The following is a 21,546-nucleotide window of genomic DNA, read 5'->3' on the forward strand; positions in this document are numbered from 1 at the left end:
TTGCTGAACAGAAAGTTTGCTGTTTCATAAACTTTTGTTAACCACCACAGACCTTATTTCATTGCCTGGGTCCAGACCTTCAAATCTGCCAACTCTACAGAGTTGAGATTGGCTGCTCTTGAAATGAGTGTACAAGTTGACAATTCAGTCTGAATAGCAGGCTACTTATTTCAAGCATTTAACCAAAAAAAACATACAAAAATCCCATTGACTTTTACACGTAGGAACGGGAAGTGCTAACATACAGGTTCCGGACTCATTCCTGCAGCACTCTATGAACCTTTATTGAATTTGAACAAACCACCTAGGCCTACATAAAACAAAAATGCTGCCTTTAAGTGTCCTTTAAGGGCTATGAGTTAAATGATATGCTAAATATTAAAATTGAGAATTGTATAGCCTACTTGGATTTTGGACGTGGAAAGCATGGATGTTAATCATAAACATAATATGCTTTATCATTATTATTGTTGTTGTTGTTGTTGTTGTTGTTGTTGTTGTTGTTGTTGTTGCTGTTGTTGTTGTTGTTGTTGTTGTTGTTGTGGCTGCCCTTGCTGTTGCTTTGGTATTCTATTGGCCTATAAGTGGTTTATTTATTTATTTATTTATTTATTTATTTATTTATTTATTTATTTATTTATTTATTTATTTATTTATTTATTTATTTATTTATTTATTCGTTTGCAAATTTTTCTACGTTCACAGCAAAACGTATCTCTCTGGACGTATTCTCTAAAAAGGAGTTTACGGGGGGCTCCTGAAGGCAGCAACGTCTCGCTGCCTCCTGCCAGGTGCAGGAGACGAGACAGATCACTCACTGCATGCATCCGCAGCTCGCCTCTCTCTGCAGTGGAAAGTCATAGAAAGCAGAATGTTTAGAAAGGATTAATAATACCTGCTAATTGAATCTCTCCAGACAAAGCGACCGATGATGGCGAGCAGGTGGAGAGACGGCCCTCGTGTCCGCGACCCCGCCAGCGGACTAAAGACGGTGAGAATGCCCCGGCAACAAGAGCCGTCCAGAGAGACCGAGGACGCGGCGGAATCAGTGCGGGAGCTGCCGCGATGGATGCGGCTTTATTTGTACGGGATGCACGGCGTGACTCTGGACGTGCTGCTGTCATCGCTACAGGGTTTTTTAAACCACCGGGACCCCAAACTGGTGGGCTTCTCCTCTCCCTATCTCTGCATCATGCACTCTCTCACCCACTTGGCACTGGAAAAGGTCTACTCTCAGAAGAGGTGTTTCCGAGGTCGGCCTGTGGTGTTTCATCTCGTCTTCTACCCGTCCATCTACATCGGCCTGCAGATCCTGATCGGGAATATCAACACTTTGACGGAGCAGGTTGGTTTATTATTGGTTTAATTGGATCGCCATCAGCTGCTGCGTGAACTGCCACTTCTCCCTGGGCTCCACACATATACAGCACATAGCAATTAGCCTAATGAAAGAAAAAAAAGGGGAAAATAAAATAACACCACCACCAATAACAACAGCAGCAATACATACTTAAGGTGCCATTTACTAAAGTAATCATTTACTAATGGTGTTCATGACATAACATGTTAACTATAAGTAAACATTTACATTATAGACTATAGTTAATGGTTAGGGTTAGCTAACCCCCAAGGTTTAGTTAATAAGCATTTACTAAGTGTTAGTTAATTAAGTATGATTACGCATTAACTAACTGTTAATTAATGTACCCTTACTGTAAAGTGTTACCAGTTTTAGCCTTTGGGAGCATAAACAATTGGCTGTTGCATAATTTCTCATTGCAGGTGAGGGTGGTGTCGGGGACACAGCTGGCGGTGCACTACATCCTGGCTCTCTATTTCGCCCAGGTGTTCCATAGGGGGGTGTCGTTGCTCCAGTACCAGCCCTCCGGCGACCTCCCGGTCAAACCCTCCCCGGAGGATGCTTCTCACCGGGGGGCTCCTTGTGCCCTTCCCGGCCTGGTGCGGTTCCTGTTCTTCGGCATGCACGGCCTTCTGGACGAGGTTGTTTTCACCTCCGTGTTCAACCTGGTGGAGAGCTGGGACCGGAGCCTCAGCGGATACACGTCTCTGTGGTCCTTCCTTATGTACGGCAGCTGCAGCTTCGTGGTGGAGAGACTCTACCTATACCTGCACTTCAGCCGAGGCTGGAGCACGCTGCGGCGGCTGCCCCTCTACGTCTGCTTCATCTACACCTGGGAGCTGTGCTGGGGCCTGGCCCTCCGGCAGTTCGACGCCTGCTCCTGGGACTACTCCCACTATTCGCACAACTTCATGGGGCTCATCACCCTGCTCTACCTGCCCGGGTGGGTGTGCTTGAGTCTGTACCAGGACGTTCTGTCTAACGTCCTGCTAAGAATCAGGTGTACCAAAGATGGGAATGGTTTGAGTGGGGAGAATGGAGACGAGCAGGGTGCAGGGGTCAATGGACAGCTGGAGTCAAGAGAAAAACAGAATTAATATTATTTAATTATTTATTTTATGCCAGTTTTGAGAAGTTCATTATCATGCTAAGACAGGGATACTCAACTTGCTTTGCCCGGGGGCCACTTTCATGTATTTGACAATTTAGCAGCTAAATCATAGATTATTGAAAGATATTCCATATTCCAGACGGAAATGCTATAACAGAAGTGTGAGTACTGGCCAGAATTATGCATGTTGCGTTCAGGTGCACTGTAATTTTTTTTTTTTTTTTGCAATTCCATTGCAGGCCACACAGGGGCGGCCCGCGGGCCAGTTGAGTATCACTGTGCTAAGACATGCAACAAATGAAGAAAACACAAAGAAGGCATTTTTATTCAGAATTATAAAGTGGATAGCCTATATATCAAATAATTTAAATCAAATTAATAATAATAAAGTTTATAGGATTATTAAGAACACATCTAGTGAAATCATAAAAGAGGGCTTTATCATGACCATGAAAAGTGGGTTGATGATAAACACTTTAAAAGTAAAGTGTCCACTTCCTCTGGAATATTTCTGTATGAACAGCTTTTTTATCTGTGATTCTCTGCAGTTTACTAAACTGAAGACCTGGTTTCCCAAATGTGTCTTATCCTAACATCATCTTTGTTTATTTGCCTGGTCGGGTCCCAAAATTGAGTTGATGGTTTAGGAGGTCCCTTAAAGTTATGGGCTTACTATTTGTCTTTGGATCCCAGCCTGGATATGTTTAAAAGTCCCTGGTGTAATGGCTTACATGCAAACAAGGATGTTTTAGCAAGAAGATGGTTTGGGTAAATCCAGCTCTGGTATTTAACAAGCTAATCCAGGATCAGGTTGGCCTTTAACATGGAATAATGGTTTAATAATAGCGCTGCTTCAGTTGCCCTAGCTCAGGATCTAGCTCAAAGAAGTATTTACCCATAGATGGAAGTATTCATGACAAATGAATCAGTTGTGATGTGAGGAGAGCACAGTGTTGGCATGAGATGGGGGGGTCAGCGCGTATGCAGTTCAGATTTTCAGCACCGCAGTCCAGGTTGTGCTGGCGACACTGTCCTCTGTCCACTGTCCTCCCAGCAGCCAGGCACTTGTCCTGAATGCACTGACTGACCTTCCGCCGCACAAAGCCTGATAATTAAGCCTGATAACACTGCAGTGAGAGTTAAAAACAGAACCCTGATTCTGTACCTAACCTAACTGATTCTGTAAAAACTGCCGTTTTTATCCATCTGGTGTCAAATATATACTGTAATTTTTGTGATATTACCAGTTTTATTTGTCCTCATTATTTTGGAAGTGTGAATATGATTAACTTTTTAAATTAATACAATGGCAGGATAACCATACATTGCATGCATTGTTGCACAACTAGGTCAGATCTATTTTGTCATTCACATATGCATCGGCATGCTTTTACTTAAGCTCATTATCTGCATGATAAGCAAACTAATTGGAAGGTTTTAGTTCCAAAATGTGATATATCCATTTCAGAAAAAAGTTGCTGGCAGAAATTCATAAAGTCAGTATTTTCAAGACACAAATGGCATAATCTTCAAAAAGGATTTTGTGAGCAAAGATGTTAAGCTTATTAAGCTTATTCTGTTGATATTGGTTGATATTACATTATGGAAAAAACTCCCCCTTTTCACTCAAGCACTCACTTAAATGATTGTACTGACCCTTGAATAATGCATGGTGACTATTAGAGTAGAAAATAACCCAGTAACATATGTAGCAAGATAATGGATATGACAAGCCAGGTGAGATTTTACTGTGAATCTTTTATGAACCAAACCTTACTGTGCGTGAGTGCCTTCTTGTGCAAACCGAGGCAGCTGCACTCAAAGAAACCAAGGGTCTGTGTCCACTGGACTCCTGTATCTAGTAGTGCTGAAGATACTGCTTGTGGGAAGCGGATGAAACCCATGTGAACATTTGAAGCACAGCACTGTTTGGCTAAAAGTTGTTATAAACATGTTTTAACTTCCAGCACTCTGTCGTGTGAGGCCGAATCCTTTCTGTTAGAAACTGTGTGAACAAGAATCCAGCGCTGTAAAGACAGTTTTCCAGTGGACACATCTCGACTGACTGATGTGGCGGTTTCTCACACATTTTAAACCTAGCACTAGACTAGAAAGTTTCTTCTTCTAATGGTGATTTCCACTGAGAAAATGTCATAAAATAACCCATGTTAATCAAAATACTTAACCAAATATAATATTCAAAACATTAAACTAAAGCTGATCAAATGTACTAATTGTTGTGTCCAACACCAACAAACTTAAAATCTGCTAAAATTATACCCTTTAATACCCATCCCCTCCTAACTGACACAGGGTTTCAAGTGTCTTTGGTGGTAGAAAATAAACGGGTTTCAGGATGTGGTTTCTGAGGGTGCTGACACATTTAGAGAGCAAGTAGAAAAACTGAAGGTTGAATTGAACTAGTGGACTGCCTGTTTTGCTCTTCATATGCAGTGAAGAAGGACTATGGAGGGGAAGGGGGCAGGTTTTGTTGATGTAAACATGGAACCAAGACATGGGAGGGACCAAGACTAGAAAGTTAGTCCTAATCAGGTGCTCCATGCTGTCACCCTGTGCTACTGCTAATCCTCAGCTTGTCCCAGCAAAAATACAGTAATTCTTGTCCCACATGTTGCTGAACCTTTGCTGAGTCAAGTCTCGTCAAGTCAAATTTATTTCTAAATAACATTTATCTGAGCAAATCGTTTCATAAATAAATAATATGCAAGGAGAGTAAAACTTGCCCAATGGGCCTTTCAGCCTCAAATAAAGCGTAATTAAATTTAAATTCCAGAATCAAGTCTTGAAGTCTTGAATTGAAGCATTGTAGCAAAATTGTATTACAAGCACATGGGGGCAAAGGAAATGGTTATTAGTAAGACATTGCCCTAGAAAATCTGTGCATTTTTGCATATGTTTATTATAGCATATTATATCATGTTCTGACACTAGAATGGACTCATGTTCTTATTATGCCTTATGAGAAACACTCACAGTAAAACAGTGGTTCTACATCTTTTCTGGGCCAAAGAATGGCAGCCAATCTGATACATTGCACTGTGAGCATACAAGTTCTGGTCAATTTAGGTAACATTGCTACCAGCCACCATTTGGAGTTGGAGAAGAGCAACAAAAGTTGTCAAACTGTTGTGTGCAACTCCTTATTTCTGTTCTAATTCAAACCCCAAATTCTATTAATGTAAGTGCTACGAAACATAAGAGTTGCTTTTTCTGAATCTCTAGTTTAATTTCTGGTTTGTTGAACAAGCATTATGTTTGAGTACATTTAAAATGTGTTCTGCTCTTGGTTGCCTTGAGGATACATTGTAAGAGTTCGATAACAAATGCTATGCTTAAATACAGGGCAAAAGTAGGTTCAAATATTTTGGAATTACTAACAAATCTACTGCTTTATGTACAGTAGATACTCTGGTTTACAATGCCTTTGTGTGCTGTTGGAATGATATTGAATATTTGTGAACATTGTTATCATCATTAATATTATTGTTATTATTAAATCAGTCCATTATGCACTGAAAATATGTACATCTTGGTCACCATTTATTGATGGAGCTGCTGGACACTTTGTGACTAGGGCTAGGTAATGAAAAACACATATGTACCATACAGATTTTTGTTAAAATACATTACAAATATTGTAAATTTTTAAAGTATCAAAAGATATCAGACTATCCAGTGCTACCTAGCCCTGGCTGTGGCTGGTGTATTTTGTTTCCTGGTTCTAGGTACTAACTTGGCAGCTAATAAGGTACATGATAGCCTACTGTATGTCTCACTCATTATTTGCAATCTTTGTCAGAGTCACTTTGACCTTTTCAATGGCCGAATAACTGTATCCTAATCACACTTTACTTTTGTGGTTTTATTCACCAAATAAAGAGACAGAACTGCTTTTTATCAGCGGATGAAAGGTTGGACTGAAATGCTGATTAAAGTCAAAAATGAATTGAGTGTCTGAATTCCGAGAGGTTGTACTGTACAGTATGTATGACTTACAACTTCATTAAATCTGATTCCTGTGAGATGACTTGCCTTCATTTTGTTGTTGTATTAAGTTATAGGTGTACAACATATTACCGGTACCGGTACATGCAACTGACCAGGCGAGTCAGGTAAAAGCTAGGAGCTCATATTATTTCACCTACTAAATCAGTTACACAGTTACAAAGGGGTGATAAACAACGGGTGAAGATTGATTTTTAAGCCTTCAGACAATTGAAAGATGATTGTGCAGTGAGGAGGCGCAACCCAATAGTCAAACAAAACAAACCGGTTTTACGATGGATCAGATTATGGACTCTGATACTGGACGGTCCGCCTTCTTCTCACGCTTGATAAATAGGCCTATAGCTGTTGTGGAGCTTTTTAAGCTCATTTATATGTGTGTGCACTTACCGTATATGACTTATACAGTCGACAGTAAACTCCACCTCACAGCCAAAGTCTGCATGGTCACACAGGTGACTGCTCAGACATGAAGGGTGATATACTGCCGTACGCCTGCAAACTGTCTGGTCTCTCTCAGCTGCTACACATTTAGGAAACTGTTGTGGTATCTTGTTCCTGCATGCTTTTTCAGTGAAGATCTAGGTCATGATAAAAAAAAATAAAGGCAACATGTGAGAGAGAGAGAGAGAGAGAGAGAGAGAGAGAGAGTGGGTGTGGGTGTGTGTGTGTGTGTGTGTGTGTGTGTGTGTGTGTGTGTGGGGGGGGGGGGGGTGGCTGGGATGGTGGCTAAAAGGCTTGCAAAGTACTGTCTGCTATCATTGGCAGAGATGCTGCTACTTAAACCCCTAAGAACTGAGTACTACTGTAGATATAATTTTGTATTGTGAAGACCTATGCCACTGGTCCATGATTTTGTCAATTACTCTACTGCATCTTCAATATTGTGTCCTAATCAATAGTATAGCAATGATAATAAGAAATTGTTGAACGGTGGTGAATCTCAATCAATCAACAACCAACCAGTGATTCAACTAAGGTACAAAATCAACAAATGAGACAACTAGCCTACTGTATCTCTCTCACTCGCTCTCTGTCAGATTGGCTGAACTGCCACCTTGGGACCATTTTTTATAGCTTTCATCAAACATACACACACACGCACGCACGCACGCATGCATGCACACACACACACACACACACACACACACACACACACACACGCACACACACACACACACACACACACACACACACACACACACACACACACACACACACACACACACATTTAACACCCAGAGGACACAGTGAATACAATGACCCACAGTATCTGCTGACAACGCTCGTGTGGGAACAACATGCCCTAGCCGCCTCATAAAGCCTCATTAGCAGACTCAAACAGAACCACTGCCATGTACAAACATGCAAATATGCTGTTCATGTCCATGAAATAGAAGGTGAGGCACAAAACTTTGACACAATCCCTTTGGACCTGTTGATTTCAACAGCTTCACCATTTGAAAAACATGAGCATATACCCATTTAAATAATGAGAGACTAGAAGAAAGTACAATAAACTTTAATGATACAATAAACAAATTAGATTTGGCATGTGACTCCATGATATGATGATGCTCCTCCTGAGACGTGAGGACGTCAGTGATTTATAGGATAGAGAATCTCTCCATAGGGAATTCTTCAGGAGTCATGACATTGGTGGTGTTCAGGGGAGGAGGTGGGGCGAAACAACTACATCAGCGAAGATCAGCACTGAGGGGTAACAGGACACGGTGAATTAAACAAGTAAGATACATGGGATCTGATATACTACTCCGGTTAAGTGAATGGCCAGCAGGCCAGCGTGGAAGACTGTGATTGGACAAGGAATGAAGGGTCGTACATATCAATGAATGAGTGATATAACCTGAGCAGGGCGTTGACTGCAGAGGGGTGTGGTAATTGTGGGGCGTGCAAATCAATGAAGGGGATGGTTGATCAGGCATTGGTTAGGGGAGTCTTCATTATTGAAATATAGTCTGAGACATGTCTCTACAGTGCATGCATGCGTGCATGTGTGTGTGTGTTCTTAAAGGTCCCATTCCGTGCAAAAGCTGTTTTTACTTGTAAATGCATATATACTGCTGTCATCCCTCCCTGTAATGAGTGGTCACAACCTCAGAACTGCCAGAGTTGGATTTGTCCCTATCCAGCTTCCCCCTGCAGTCTCCTTCAAGCCACGCCCCTTACACTCTGTTCCCCCAGACGGGTTAATGTGATGTCACTCGGGTCCTGATTGGCCGCTGGGAGCCTGGGGCGGGCTCTCCCTCAGCGGCCAATGGGAACTGTTAGTTCTGAATATATTATAGAAACAGACCATTCTTGGGAAGCGACGAGATGAGGAAGTGACAACTCCGTCAGAACGAACGGGGTTGCTATAGTTTCGACAAATTAATCCAGAATCATGTTTTATGGACCAGAGACACACGTTTTTAAGAGGTTACAGCTGCACGAATTGGGACCTTTAAGTATCCATTTGCTGTCACTCTTCAGCCAACAGTTGATTGTCTTACACACTGCTTACTCATCTCTTCCAGGAATAGCTTTGTCATGGAGCAGCACTGTGAAAGCACAGTGTGAACAGGCTTATGGGATCCTGTTCACACTGAAGGTAATTCTGTCCCACACTCCACCCAAAGCACAAGTGTGTGTGTGTGTGTGTGTGTGTGTGTGTGTGTGTGTGTGTGTGTGTGTGTGTGTGTGTGCGTGTGCGTGTGCGTGTGCGTGTGCGTGTGCGTGTGCGTGTGCGTGTGCGTGTGCGTGTGCGTGTGCGCCCGTGCGTGCATGTGCCTGCACATGTAAACATGTTTTCTTTTACTGGATACAAGGCATATATGATATACATATAAAGTTTAAAAGTTGTTTGTGTGTCCGTGTGTGTGTGTGTGTGTGTGTGTGTGTGTGTGTGCGCACTCAATTTCTAGGGTGGAGACTGGAGAGAATGCGTCCATGTCACTGATGATGTCACGATTTGTGTCACAAATCACATTGTAATTTCTCAAGTGACATCACTGGTGACATACTGATGACATCACTGATGACATCATCACTGATGATTAATGATATAGATGTCAAGATCTCGAGTTGGGTGGGGATCCAGAGCGAGGTAATGCAACATAACGGATGCCAACTGCCATAAAACACCAAAGATGAAGAAGAGAGCTTGAGTCGGACAGACACCACCAGTCCAGTGACAGAATGTAGGGAAACAGGGAATGTGTGTGTGTGTGTGTGTGTGTGTGTGTGTGTGTGTGTGTGTGTGTGTGTGTGTGTGTGTGTGTGTGTGTGTGTGTGTGTGTGTGTGTGTGTGTGTGTGTGTGTGTGTGTGTGTTTGCTGCTGCTACAAAAAGCTTAAAAAGGTAGTAGATTCAACACTGGCCTCCCATTAAGTTGAAAGCGCCCCACAGTGAAATAATGCATGACTTTAAAGCACGTTTAGCACCATTCCGATTAATTTCCCTACTGACGCAGAAAATCCTCTGAACAATAATTTCACAGATTTGTGTGTTTTTTGTGTGTTTGCAAGATTCATGACCAAAGAGCTCATGAAACCCATTCAGAATCCGTAAAGCTTTTCTAAAACTACTACTAGGCATCTCGCGCGCTATGCATGCTCGATTCCTAGGCTCGTCCGCTACGTGGGCTCGCCTGCAGCTTGCATGCACAGCTCCGTCGCTGCGCGGCATGTCACAGTGGTGTAATCGTAAAATGTCTAAATGCTTTGTTGATCCATCAATAATGAGTTGCTCGTTTAAAATGTATATAAGGAGGATTTTTATTCCAACACAAAGTTCATCTGTGCACAGAGTCTCTCCGACAGTCAAAACGCTTAAGTCAAGAGAGCCCCAAGCTCTCATCTGCACCTTCTCATATAGTGATAGTAGGGTGCCCTCCCCACCCTGATCTCTGCTGTGAAATTCCATTAGCTCATAGAAGTTCCATCTGATGCCCAGTACATTTCCATCAACTACACAAGTTCCACCTTGATCTTTCATAAGAGACAATACAACCTTGGTCTGGTCACAAGACAAAATACATGTTATCTATCTTCAGGAATGCTCTGATCATTATTAGATTAGATCATTATGGAACAGAGTCGATAATGATCAACAACCAATTAATAAGCAAATCAATAATTTTGCTCTCACAGTGGGATTTATGACATTACTGGGATTTATGACATCACTGATGATGTCACATTGGGGCAGACAGAAAGACAGAGAAACAGACAGACAGAGCCCTAGCTCCTATTTATATACTGATGATGATATGGCTGTCAATCCAAGCATGTCTGTGGCTGCTGTACAATACAGGGCACAACACCAGTGCAATGATCACTTATCAGCAAAATCAAGAAAATAATCTTGCACATCATCAGTTGAAATACTTTTATTCCTAAATTAGAACAATCATTTGAGGAAAAAAGTTACACCTTCTCTTGATATTAAAACAAAGTATGAGACATTATTATGTAATTTAGTAGAAAATGTTAGGTAGGTCAATTCAATTCTTGGTTGATAAAATAACATAATTTCAGACTGGACCCGCTGTTTTAGAAATATTAAAAAGTTGAATTGCATATAATTTCTTTCTTCTAAAGTGTAATATTTTTGAGTGATTCTCTGCATGACAAGCCAGTTGAACAGAGAAACAGCTGTTGCTCTCTGTCTCTTTTATTTACATATACAGTCAAATCATATTCAAATGGCCAGTGGAAGCAATATTGTCACATGATAAACAATTCCTCTTTGAAATAGCCTTTGCTGGTGTTTCCTTATAGAGTTTGGTCTGAGATTGTCATAAATGACCGGTGAACTGCAGTTTCCTTGTGACTTGGGCCTTAATACCACAATAAAAAAAATCTGCATTAACAATGCACTGACAATATAGAATAAATTATTTTCCCCCTATGTCTAAGAGAAATATATTTATTTACATTTCACTGTTGTCCAACTTTCAAGTCATGTAAAGCGGCATTGTCCTTAACCATCAAATTTAGGATGCCAAACATGGAAAATATGCATTGAATCAAGGTATGTGAAGGCATTTTACTTGATACCCCTTTCTGCTTTAATTGAAAAGGCAATTGGCAGCTGCGTTACCAGTAGAAATGCAGTAAAATGCTGATGGTGGAAACATGCACGGTTAGGTCCACTCCTCAACCAAAAGCACAGTATTGTTGAATGTCGTCAACCTCAGAAATCTGCACTTCAAATGAAGCAGACTTGCAATGTGAATAACGTCCCTTGCAGTTCTTGTTCTCTTGGTTCTCTTGGCTTTGGGAGAATTGTTCATGTTAACAAAGTGCATATCCTCAGGGGAATAGAGGTGAATTCAGTTTTAGGGTGGAATTTCCCTTTATTGTTCTCCTTGTCAAGGCCACCCTAAGTAATTCGCATTACAGGCCCATAACTTAATGTTATGGGCTATTTAAAACTTAAAGCCATATTGGTTTCAGGTCTATTACCTTTGTAATTGTGGAATAGGAACATAAATTAATCAAAGGTTTACGCCATTGTCAACACTCACTGCTCCCAAACAGCCCTTTTCTTTGGAAATACTAGACATAGTGTGCAGGCCTTGGCTGAAATCTCCTCAGTAATTAATACTGATTCTAAGTGAGCTGAGGCTTCTCAAAAGCCTTTGGTCAGCAACTAAGCTCAGCACATCTCCAAGTCACCAAATAAATATATCCTAATTTGTGATTGGAGGTTAGCATATTGATGACAGAAGAATTGTTTCCCCCTCCTTCAAGGTGCACATTACGCAATAGGCACATTGATGGCCTATACCTACTGTACAACTGATCCAGCGGACATACTCAGGTCCAGCTTCACTAAGATTGCGTAACGAGGGTCTCAGGTTCTTGAGCTAAGAGTGCTAAAAGTGTTCATCTTAGCAAAACAAGACCTTGCACTGTGCAAGCAAACAGCTTCTGAAAAAACAGCAACTGTGCTCAGTTTTTCAGTGAGTAAAATTTAAACACAAAAAGTTTGATTGCAGGTTAAACTTTCATGTTCTTTTTAACAGTCTCCTTAGCAATACTGGCCTGTTGCATATCATCCAACATGGCTTTATCCAGAGTCTGGGCTGTTTTGTACAGCCCTTGCTTCACACGAAATATCAGGGTCTTGGCTAGCTCTCTGTCTTTTGCAGGGGTACAGGAGAGTCCTTCGTAGCACTGACAGGTAAACCTCCTACTGAACGCCTTCAGGTCTGCGAAGGTGGGTCTCCCCAGAACCAGGTAGCGGTTCTTCACATGTGAGACCTGGAAATTCCCAGGGCTGAGGTGGAGGTAGTGGTTGGAGTCATAGTTCTTTCGAACACAGCGACCGTTCCCTTGGCAGAGGAAGTTGCTGCAGAGCTGGGCGGCCGCGGTGACATTGGTGATATATGGGTTGAGAGTGGAGGAGAGGTAGGCGGATAGGGATTCACAAGAGGACTGGGGAGCAGATGGCATGGAAGAAAGGAAGAGAGGGAAGAGAGAATAGAACATCAAAACAATTCGACAGCCCTGTATTTAAAAAGTATCTTTCAGAACATTTAAAACAAAGAAAAGAAACTTGGTATCATCAGGCCAGTTGACGTCCCTGGCCTAACTAAAGTCGGTGCAGTACCGGGCAATACAATCCGTCAGTTCCTCAGTCACTGAGGTATTGTCAGTCCGTCACAGTGACTAGCAGACTCCCATAACGTCTAATTGAACTCAGTCTCTGTCCTTCATCGGTACAGTGTCATGTCTTTCAGCGGGCCAGTGGAGGTCTGCGGTGTGAGGTTACCTTGTCATCATAGTCAGCGCTGGCCCCCCACAGCACAGCACCAGACGCTCCCACCGCTGCACTCTCCCCTATGGTGCTGACCAAGTCCCCCTGGACACATACACACATGGTTAGACAATGTTCATTTATACACACACACACAAATGCACAAACTCAGACACATACATATACAGTATGTAACTGCAGCCATTGGCCACGTGAGGGCGCACTCGTTACTTTTGGTTAAGTTTCCGTTTCCAGTAAATGCTCTCTCTCTCTCTCCGTCATTTTGCGACACTATCGTCAGACGAACTGATTGACGGCACCTGCTCTAGCTTCCAGCGTGTGTTGCACAGCTCACAGAAGACAAAAAAGACTGCTACCATTCGTTTTCAGTCACCACAATTACACATAAGAGTGTATATTGAAGATAAGACTGTAAGTAACTGTAAGACTGTGTTTACAAGAGTGCATAATATTAACTGTAAGACTGTGAAGTAACTGACTGTTTTTACTGCTGTATCTTGGACAGAATGTTCTCTCAGGAGGATTAAGTTAGCCAGGACCAAGTTACCCCCGCCATTGGTTGACAAGCAGGCAAAGTGGTAATTATTAGTCTGTTTTCTCTGTCTATTGTTTACAGTAAGAATTCAAGTAAGCTTTGTAAGAATGTAAGAACTGATGATATTGTTTCTGTCTGTATGTATTTTCAGTTCTACGGTGTTTAAGTGAAAGTAAACATCTGTTAAAAGAGCCGGAGTCTCGCGTGCAATCATTGGGCGGCATAGTAGAACACTTCACTGCATCGGTGAAGGCTCCAGGAGGAAGAAGACTGGCTGTAGGCTACAAGGAAGAAGTCGAGCAGACCGGGTGCTGTGGAGAAGAGGCGTCGTCAGGTGGACAAGGCTACACAAGCAAGCACGTTCAAGATAGCGTATTTGAAGTAGCACAAGTACTTGTTGACTGCCATTAAGCTCCATTAAGTTTCATCTGCAGCTTCTTTAAAGCAACAGTAGACATTTCTCCTCGTGGTGGATCGTCTAGTAATCAAAGAGACTGAATAAATAGATAAGTAAAGTTGACTAAAGTTTAAGATATTTTAAGTAAAAAAAAATCTATAGGCTAAACAATTTCATGCAACTAAGTTTTCATATTTAGACTGTGCCAAATTTACTCAGTTTATTTGCCATAAAATATAATCAATTTAAATTCTAAGTGTTATTATAACACTGTTGTTTTTGATGTGCATTTATGCAAAGGTTAAGTTAAATATTACTAAAGGCTTCATATTGACATTTCATATTTACATAAATTGGAGAATACCATACATTTCATTTAAATTTCAATACAACATTTAGCACCACATGCATTAATATGTCAGAGAAAGGTGAAGATGCTGCTCTGCATAGTGAAGAGGTCAACCAGACAGCCTCTCAAGAAGATGATGATGAAGAGAAGACTACCTCATCACATCAAGCTGACACTGATGAGCAAGTTGAAGTGACAGCATCACATCAAGCTGACACTGATGAGCAAGTTGAAGTGACAGCACAAGACGGACAATCTCAGGTTGGTGCAGATGACACGCAACTGCTTCCAGACATTAGAAGAAGTGAACGCACACGAAGGCTCACTGAAAAGGGAAAAGCTATGCTCAATGACAAATTGAATGGTCTTAACGAGAATTTTGTGAAGATGTATAGAAGATGGAAGTATCACATCAATGGCTTGAAACGATCCATTAAGAATAATGATGATGCTGATCTGATTAATGAAGTTCTAAGTGCAATCAACACCATCCAAGTTGACATTGATGATGCGTACCTCAAAATAAGAGACATCTCAAGTCCTGAACCTGACATCCGGAGAATGAATGACACATGTCATGCACTCACTAAGACTGCAAATATAAAGGCTCAACACTTCCTCAATGGTGGTGATTCAGAAGTCTCATCATGGCCTAAAGCTGACTCGGTGTTTGACAATACAGTGTCCAGTTTATCAGTTGAAACCATTAGGTCAAACACCTCTTCCAAGGGATCCAAGCAATCTTCCAACCTGAATGTAAGACAACAAGCAGCAGCTGAAGTTGCAGCTACACAAGAGGTAATCAAGATAATGGATGTGCAACATCAACAAGAGGAAGAAATTAGAAGACTTGAGGTGGAAGAGCAAATGCTAACAGCTGAAAAGGAAGCTGAAGAAAGGGCAGCAGAAGCAGAGATGGCAAGAAAAACAGCTCAGTTTATAACAGAAAGCGCTGCTAGAAGAATGAAGCTGGAAGGGAAAAGGAAAGAAGTGGAACGGTTGGAGGAACTAAAAAAGCACAATGCAGCACAAGCAAGGCTGCAAGTGTATTCAGAAACTGATCATTGTGATGAAGAAGAGCATCTGTTAGCTCCTTTCCCTCAACAGGGTCAAGAAGCCTATCCCTCTCAACCAAGAGTCCCAGTTTCTCTCCGCCCACCACTCACACTTAACCCTTTAAGTAACCCCTTCTTTCCCGCTCAACAAGCACCGCTCCCCCAAGCTCTTCCTGCTTCACAAGTGCTCCCTGCTCAACAAGCCAAGCCCAATCAAATCCATCACCCACGTCATGCCACAATCACCAAATGCTCAACCCCACATGCCACTAAACCTCTATCCATGCAACAAGCCCCATTTAGCCAAGTTCCTATCACTCAATCAGCCACTTTCACTAACTCTCATGAAGCTTCCAATGACCTTGTGAGAACACTCGCTGAAGCAATCACAGCCAATCGGATTCCAATCCCTGAACCTGCTATCTTCAAAGGAGATCCTCTCAAGTATAATGATTGGAAGCTTTCTTTCTGTACTCTGATTGATCGCAAGAACCTGCCAACTCAAGAAAAGCTCTTTTTTCTACGCAAGTATGTTGGTGGCCCAGCTTTGAGAGCTATTGAAGGACATTTCCTTGTAGGAACAGATACTGCATACTGTGCTGCCTGGGACATACTTGAGGATAGATTTGGCAATCCATTCATAATCGGCAAGTCATACCGTGACAAGATACATTCATGGCATAAAATTGGCCCCAAAGACAGTGAAGATCTTCGTGAGTTTGTAGATTTTCTGAGCAGCGTTGAATCAGCCATGCCCTATGTTCAAGGCTTACAAGCGCTCAATGACTGTGTAGAAAACCAAAAGAATGCTGCCAAATTTCCTGATTGGTTGAGCTCAGGTTGGAATAGAACAGTCACAAGGTATCAAGATGAGCACAAAATGTTCCCTGACTTCGGATACTTCATAAGATTTCTCAACATGGAGGCTCGAATTGCTTGCAACCCCATCACATCATTACAAGCAATAAAGTCAACTGAACATGAAAGATCAAGGCCAACCGAACGAGAACATCCTAAGCCTCAACGAAATCGTAACTTCAGTGCTAAGACGTTCACCACAAATACAAGTGAAAAGACAAGTATCATGTGTGTGTTTTGTAAGAAGAAAGGCCATACTCTCCATAGATGTCGCCAGCTCATGGAGAAGCCAATCGAACAAAGAGTTAAGTTTGTACAACTGGAGAAGTTATGCTTTGGCTGCCTCAAGACCGGCCATAACTCCAAAGCCTGTACATCCAGGAGTGTATGCGACTCATGTGGGAAACGACACCCAACATGCTTGCATCAAGATCGTGAGAAGAAAGACCAAGAAGAAAGGACAAGAACCAAACAAGAAAGGTCAAACGAAAACAACAGAGACAAAGACCAAGAGTCTAAAAGAGAGACACAAGAATTTACACAAGCTACCTCCAACAGAGTAATCCAAGAGAAGAGTAGCACTCATACCTCTTCAATTGTTCCAGTCTATGTCTCCACAACAACTGAACCAGACAAGGAAGTTCTAGTGTATGCTCTACTTGACACTCAGAGCGACACTACCTTCATCTTAAAGGATGCAGCTGAGACACTGAATGCCAAGAAAGAGCCAGTAAAACTCAAAGTATCTACCATAACGTCAAAAACAAAGATTGTGTCCAGCCAAAAGGTGAATGAACTTCAAGTAAGAGGCATCTACTCTGACGCTAAAATAAAACTCCCAACAACCTACACCAGGGACTATATACCAGCAAATAGATCCCATATACCCACAAGTAGAACAGCAAAATCCTGGCCTCACTTGGAACATCTGGAGGATGAAATGTCTCCCGAGCTTGACTGTGAAGTGGGATTGTTAATCGGCTATAACTGCCCCCAAGCCTTACTTCCCAGAGACGTCATCACTGGCACTGAAGACCAGCCATATGCGATCAAGTCTGCATTGGGTTGGAGCATCGTCGGCTACAACAGCGCTGGCTTTGACCATGAAGATGAGATAGGTGTGAGCCACCGTATCATCACAAAACAAGTTGTGCCAGCTATCAAGCCTTCATTTGAGCTCAAGTCTGAAGTCCATTTTGTTTGTAAAACCCAAGTCAAAGAAACGATCACTCCGGCAGACATAATCAAAGTCTTTGAGTCAGATTTCACTGAGAAAACCAGTGAAGAAGTTCAAATATCACAAGAAGACATCAAGTTCATGGCTAAGCTAAAACAAGGCATCAAGCGAAAGTCAAATGGGCTCTATGAGATACCATTGCCTTTCAAGGAAGAGAGGACAAGTCTGCCAAACAACAAATCGGGTGCAGAACATCGACTCAAATGCCTGGAGAAACGTCTGAGGAAAGATCAACAATACCACAAGGATTATGGAGGACATAATATCAAGAGGTCCTGCTTCAAGATGATGCCACGCCGAGAAATCAGTGGAAGATGGCGAAGGTAGTTGAAGTCTTCCTTGGATCTGACGGGAAAGTCCGAAGACTCAAACTTCTACTTAGTGACACAACACTAGACAATAAAGGCACACGCACAACGAAGTACATTTATTTGGAAAGGTGCATACACAAAACCGTACTATTGCTTGAGGCTGAGTAAATGATTAATTCCTCAATGTAGGTTTGTTTTTCAAAGGATATTTGTTTATAACAATGTCATACTGTTAAGATGTTAACCACTATTAAGAATCACACGTTGCGTGATGGTGGGAGTGTAACTGCAGCCATTGGCCACGTGAGGGCGCACTCGTTACTTTTGGTTAAGTTTCCGTTTCCAGTAAATGCTCTCTCTCTCTCTCCGTCATTTTGCGACACTATCGTCAGACGAACTGATTGACGGCACCTGCTCTAGCTTCCAGCGTGTGTTGCACAGCTCACAGAAGACAAAAAAGACTGCTACCATTCGTTTTCAGTCACCACAATTACACATAAGAGTGTATATTGAAGATAAGACTGTAAGTAACTGTAAGACTGTGTTTACAAGAGTGCATAATATTAACTGTAAGACTGTGAAGTAACTGACTGTTTTTACTGCTGTATCTTGGACAGAATGTTCTCTCAGGAGGATTAAGTTAGCCAGGACCAAGTTACCCCCGCCATTGGTTGACAAGCAGGCAAAGTGGTAATTATTAGTCTGTTTTCTCTGTCTATTGTTTACAGTAAGAATTCAAGTAAGCTTTGTAAGAATGTAAGAACTGATGATATTGTTTCTGTCTGTATGTATTTTCAGTTCTACGGTGTTTAAGTGAAAGTAAACATCTGTTAAAAGAGCCGGAGTCTCGCGTGCAATCATTGGGCGGCATACAGTATATCACACAAACGGTGCCGAAATTGTTTCTTCGGAGTGACGCCATCATGACACCCCTGGCGTCTCTACCAGGACTTGCTCAATTCGTGCAACAAACACAATGTGAAGCCGGTGGCATTAGCTGTGGCAATTTCTGATGTAGTTGTCGAAGTTCCTACAGTACTTGTCTTTTACTTCAAAATGAGGTGCCAGTGACACTGACCATTACATGACACAGTAGCTTTGGGGGGGGGGGGAGTTAAAATGGTGGTAAGCTCTGCGCTGCCTTGATGGTGTTACGCTGATTCTGGGAAATGATGTGGCTGGAGGATGTGTGTGCATAGGCTGATCAGCCAGCCGGTAGTTGTCCCAGTACCGCTTGGTATGGCCCTGATGAAAAAGAAAAAGTTTCCTGAAGGATTTGTGGCATGCGCTGTGACACGCACCATAAATAGGGACAGTCAGGGTTCTGATTCCCTGGAGAGTGTATTATTATTCAAATTTGTTTATTGGGTTTTTCATTTCAAACATAATACATATAAACAGAGACATAAGAAAAAGCAAGGCGTGTAGCACCAAAATAGGACAAAACATAATAATAATAATACAGGAGACACAGACACCCAAGACTCAAAAATAATAATAATAAAAATAAATAAATGCTACAAACAATTACAAAACACTTTGCAGGGGATACGCTAAGTGCTGAGGATATATGTTCTGGCAATCACTCGTGACAAAAGCCAACACTTGAATCTCTGAAAGTCAGTTAGGCAGTATTGGGAGGAGAGAGGTCATTTTTATCTAAGTAATCTAGAAACGGACCCTACACTCTAAGAAATTTCTGAGTCGAACCACGTATAGTGTATTTCAGTTTCTCCAATTTAAGGTAAAACATGTCGGGTCAAAGCCGGGGTACATCCTGGCAAGCCTACTTTTCGATAAATGAAGTCTGTGTAACACTTTGAATTGCAATAATCCATGTCGGATGCAAATGGATGTTGAGTGAATCATCCCTATCGCTGACTGCCAGGTAAAGTCTGAGATCTCATTTGTGAAATCTTGCTCCCATAACTCTTTCAGATGATCGAGGGTGGGCGAAGCTACCATTTGAATCATACTACCGGTATATAATCTGGATATAAGGCCTCTGCCTAGTGGATCGAAACTTAGAACACGGCTCTCTTGAATACTCGATTCTGATTGGTCAATCAACAAGATTCACCGGTCATTATTTCTCGACAACCGACCGCTGCTCTGCCACACCTGGATTAATCAGTTGATAAGAGCCTTTTGTCAGCAAACACTACTAGCACTGACCAGCTCAGTGGCCTTGTGGTCTGAGTGTCCGCCCTGAGATTGGGAGGTCGTGAGTTCAATCCCCGGCCGAGTCATACCAAAGACTATAAAAATGGGACCCATTTGCCTCCCTGCTTGGCACTCAGCATCAAAGGGTTGGAATTGGGGGGTTAGATCACCATATGATTCCCGAGCGCGGCGCACGCTGCCGCTCACCGCTCCCCCAGGGGATGGGTCAAATTCGGAGAACAAATTTCACACATTGTGTGACAATCAGTGGGACTTTACCTTTACCTTACTAATTAGGCCAACCAGTTGCAGCTGTGGTGTCTTGTGTGCCAATTACGAATGAAACCGCTTTGTCGTTGAAAACGCTATTAAAAAATCAATTTGAATAATTATTTTTGTCAGATTATTGAATGATTTAGTTGTAGGCCGTGTTCTAAGCAGGATAATGTATAGTGAGCCGGTGATTACTGGAAATAATGACCTTCAGGTGAATGATTAAGCCCTCCGCTGCGCGTCGGGCTCAATCATTCACCTGTCGGTCATTATTTCGCCAGTAATCACCGGCTCACACTCTTCTATCCAGCTATCAGGTGGAGAAGATGGGAAGCAGGGAAAGTGTTTTTTGACAAAGCTACGGACCTGTAGATATTTAAAAAAAATTGTTTCTGGAATGTCATAATCCCTCTTTAACCTCTGGAAGGAAACAAAGATGCCATCTTTAAATAAATCTTTAACACAACAAGTCAACCCTTTCCTCGACCAAGTCTTGTAAGTTGTATCCCAAAGGGAGGCAGGGAAGAGAGGGTTGGCTGTGATAGGTATTGAGGGCAGGGCCTGTTTGTGTTTAAAATGAATCCTAAACTGTGACCACATCTTCAGTGAGCTAGTCACAATCAGGTTATTCGTGTGTCTATGCTTACTAAGGGGCAGGGGAGCACACAATAATGCTGAAAGGGACACGGGGGAGGCACTCTTTCATTCTAGCTGAACCCACGCTGGCTCGTTCTCTTCATGAGGACTAGAAACCCAGTAGGATAACTTTTGGATATTCGCCGCCCAGTAATAATGTAGGAAATTTGGCAATGCCAAGCCGCCCTCTTCTTTCAGTCTTTCCAAATATGCTTTCCTAATCCTAGGTACAGTCTTACTCCATGAAAGTAGATATGGTTGCATCCAATTCCTTAAAAAATGATTATGGGATTAAAACCGGTACAGTCTGAAACAGAAACAAAAATCTAGGCATAATGGTCATTTTCACTGAGTTAATTCGTCCAGCAAGCGATATAGGCAGTGTGGACCAACGTGTAAGGTTCTCTTTGGCTTTGTCTAATGCTGGCTTAAAATTATTTTTATATAAAC

The 21,546-nt window shown here is 42.1% G+C and overlaps 2 protein-coding genes across 2 annotated transcripts in view; one reads left to right on the forward strand and one right to left on the reverse strand.

Moving 5' to 3' along the window:
• Positions 1-957: 957 nt before the first annotated feature.
• tmem229a (transmembrane protein 229A) lies at positions 958-2,979 on the forward strand. Its single transcript, XM_083651141.1, has 2 exons — positions 958-1,345; positions 1,783-2,979. The coding sequence occupies exons 1-2, from the start codon at positions 998-1,000 to the stop codon at positions 2,455-2,457; spliced, it is 1,023 nt and encodes a 340-aa protein (XP_083507267.1). The 5' UTR covers positions 958-997; the 3' UTR covers positions 2,458-2,979.
• Positions 2,980-12,501: 9,522 nt separating this feature from the next.
• The window catches only part of spam1 (sperm adhesion molecule 1), a gene marked incomplete at both ends in the record, with an annotated part of 31,346 nt that continues 22,301 nt past the window's right edge, over positions 12,502-21,546 (reverse strand). The window contains 2 exons of the mRNA XM_083662052.1: positions 12,502-12,939; positions 13,277-13,366. Coding sequence (XP_083518178.1) covers positions 12,502-12,939; positions 13,277-13,366 — 528 coding nt within the window. The remainder of the gene's footprint in view (positions 12,940-13,276; positions 13,367-21,546) is intronic.

The sequence above is a fragment of the Poromitra crassiceps genome (genome assembly GCF_964638095.1).
Source record: "Poromitra crassiceps genome assembly, chromosome: 2".
NCBI classification, from domain to species: Eukaryota; Metazoa; Chordata; class Actinopteri; order Beryciformes; family Melamphaidae; genus Poromitra; species Poromitra crassiceps.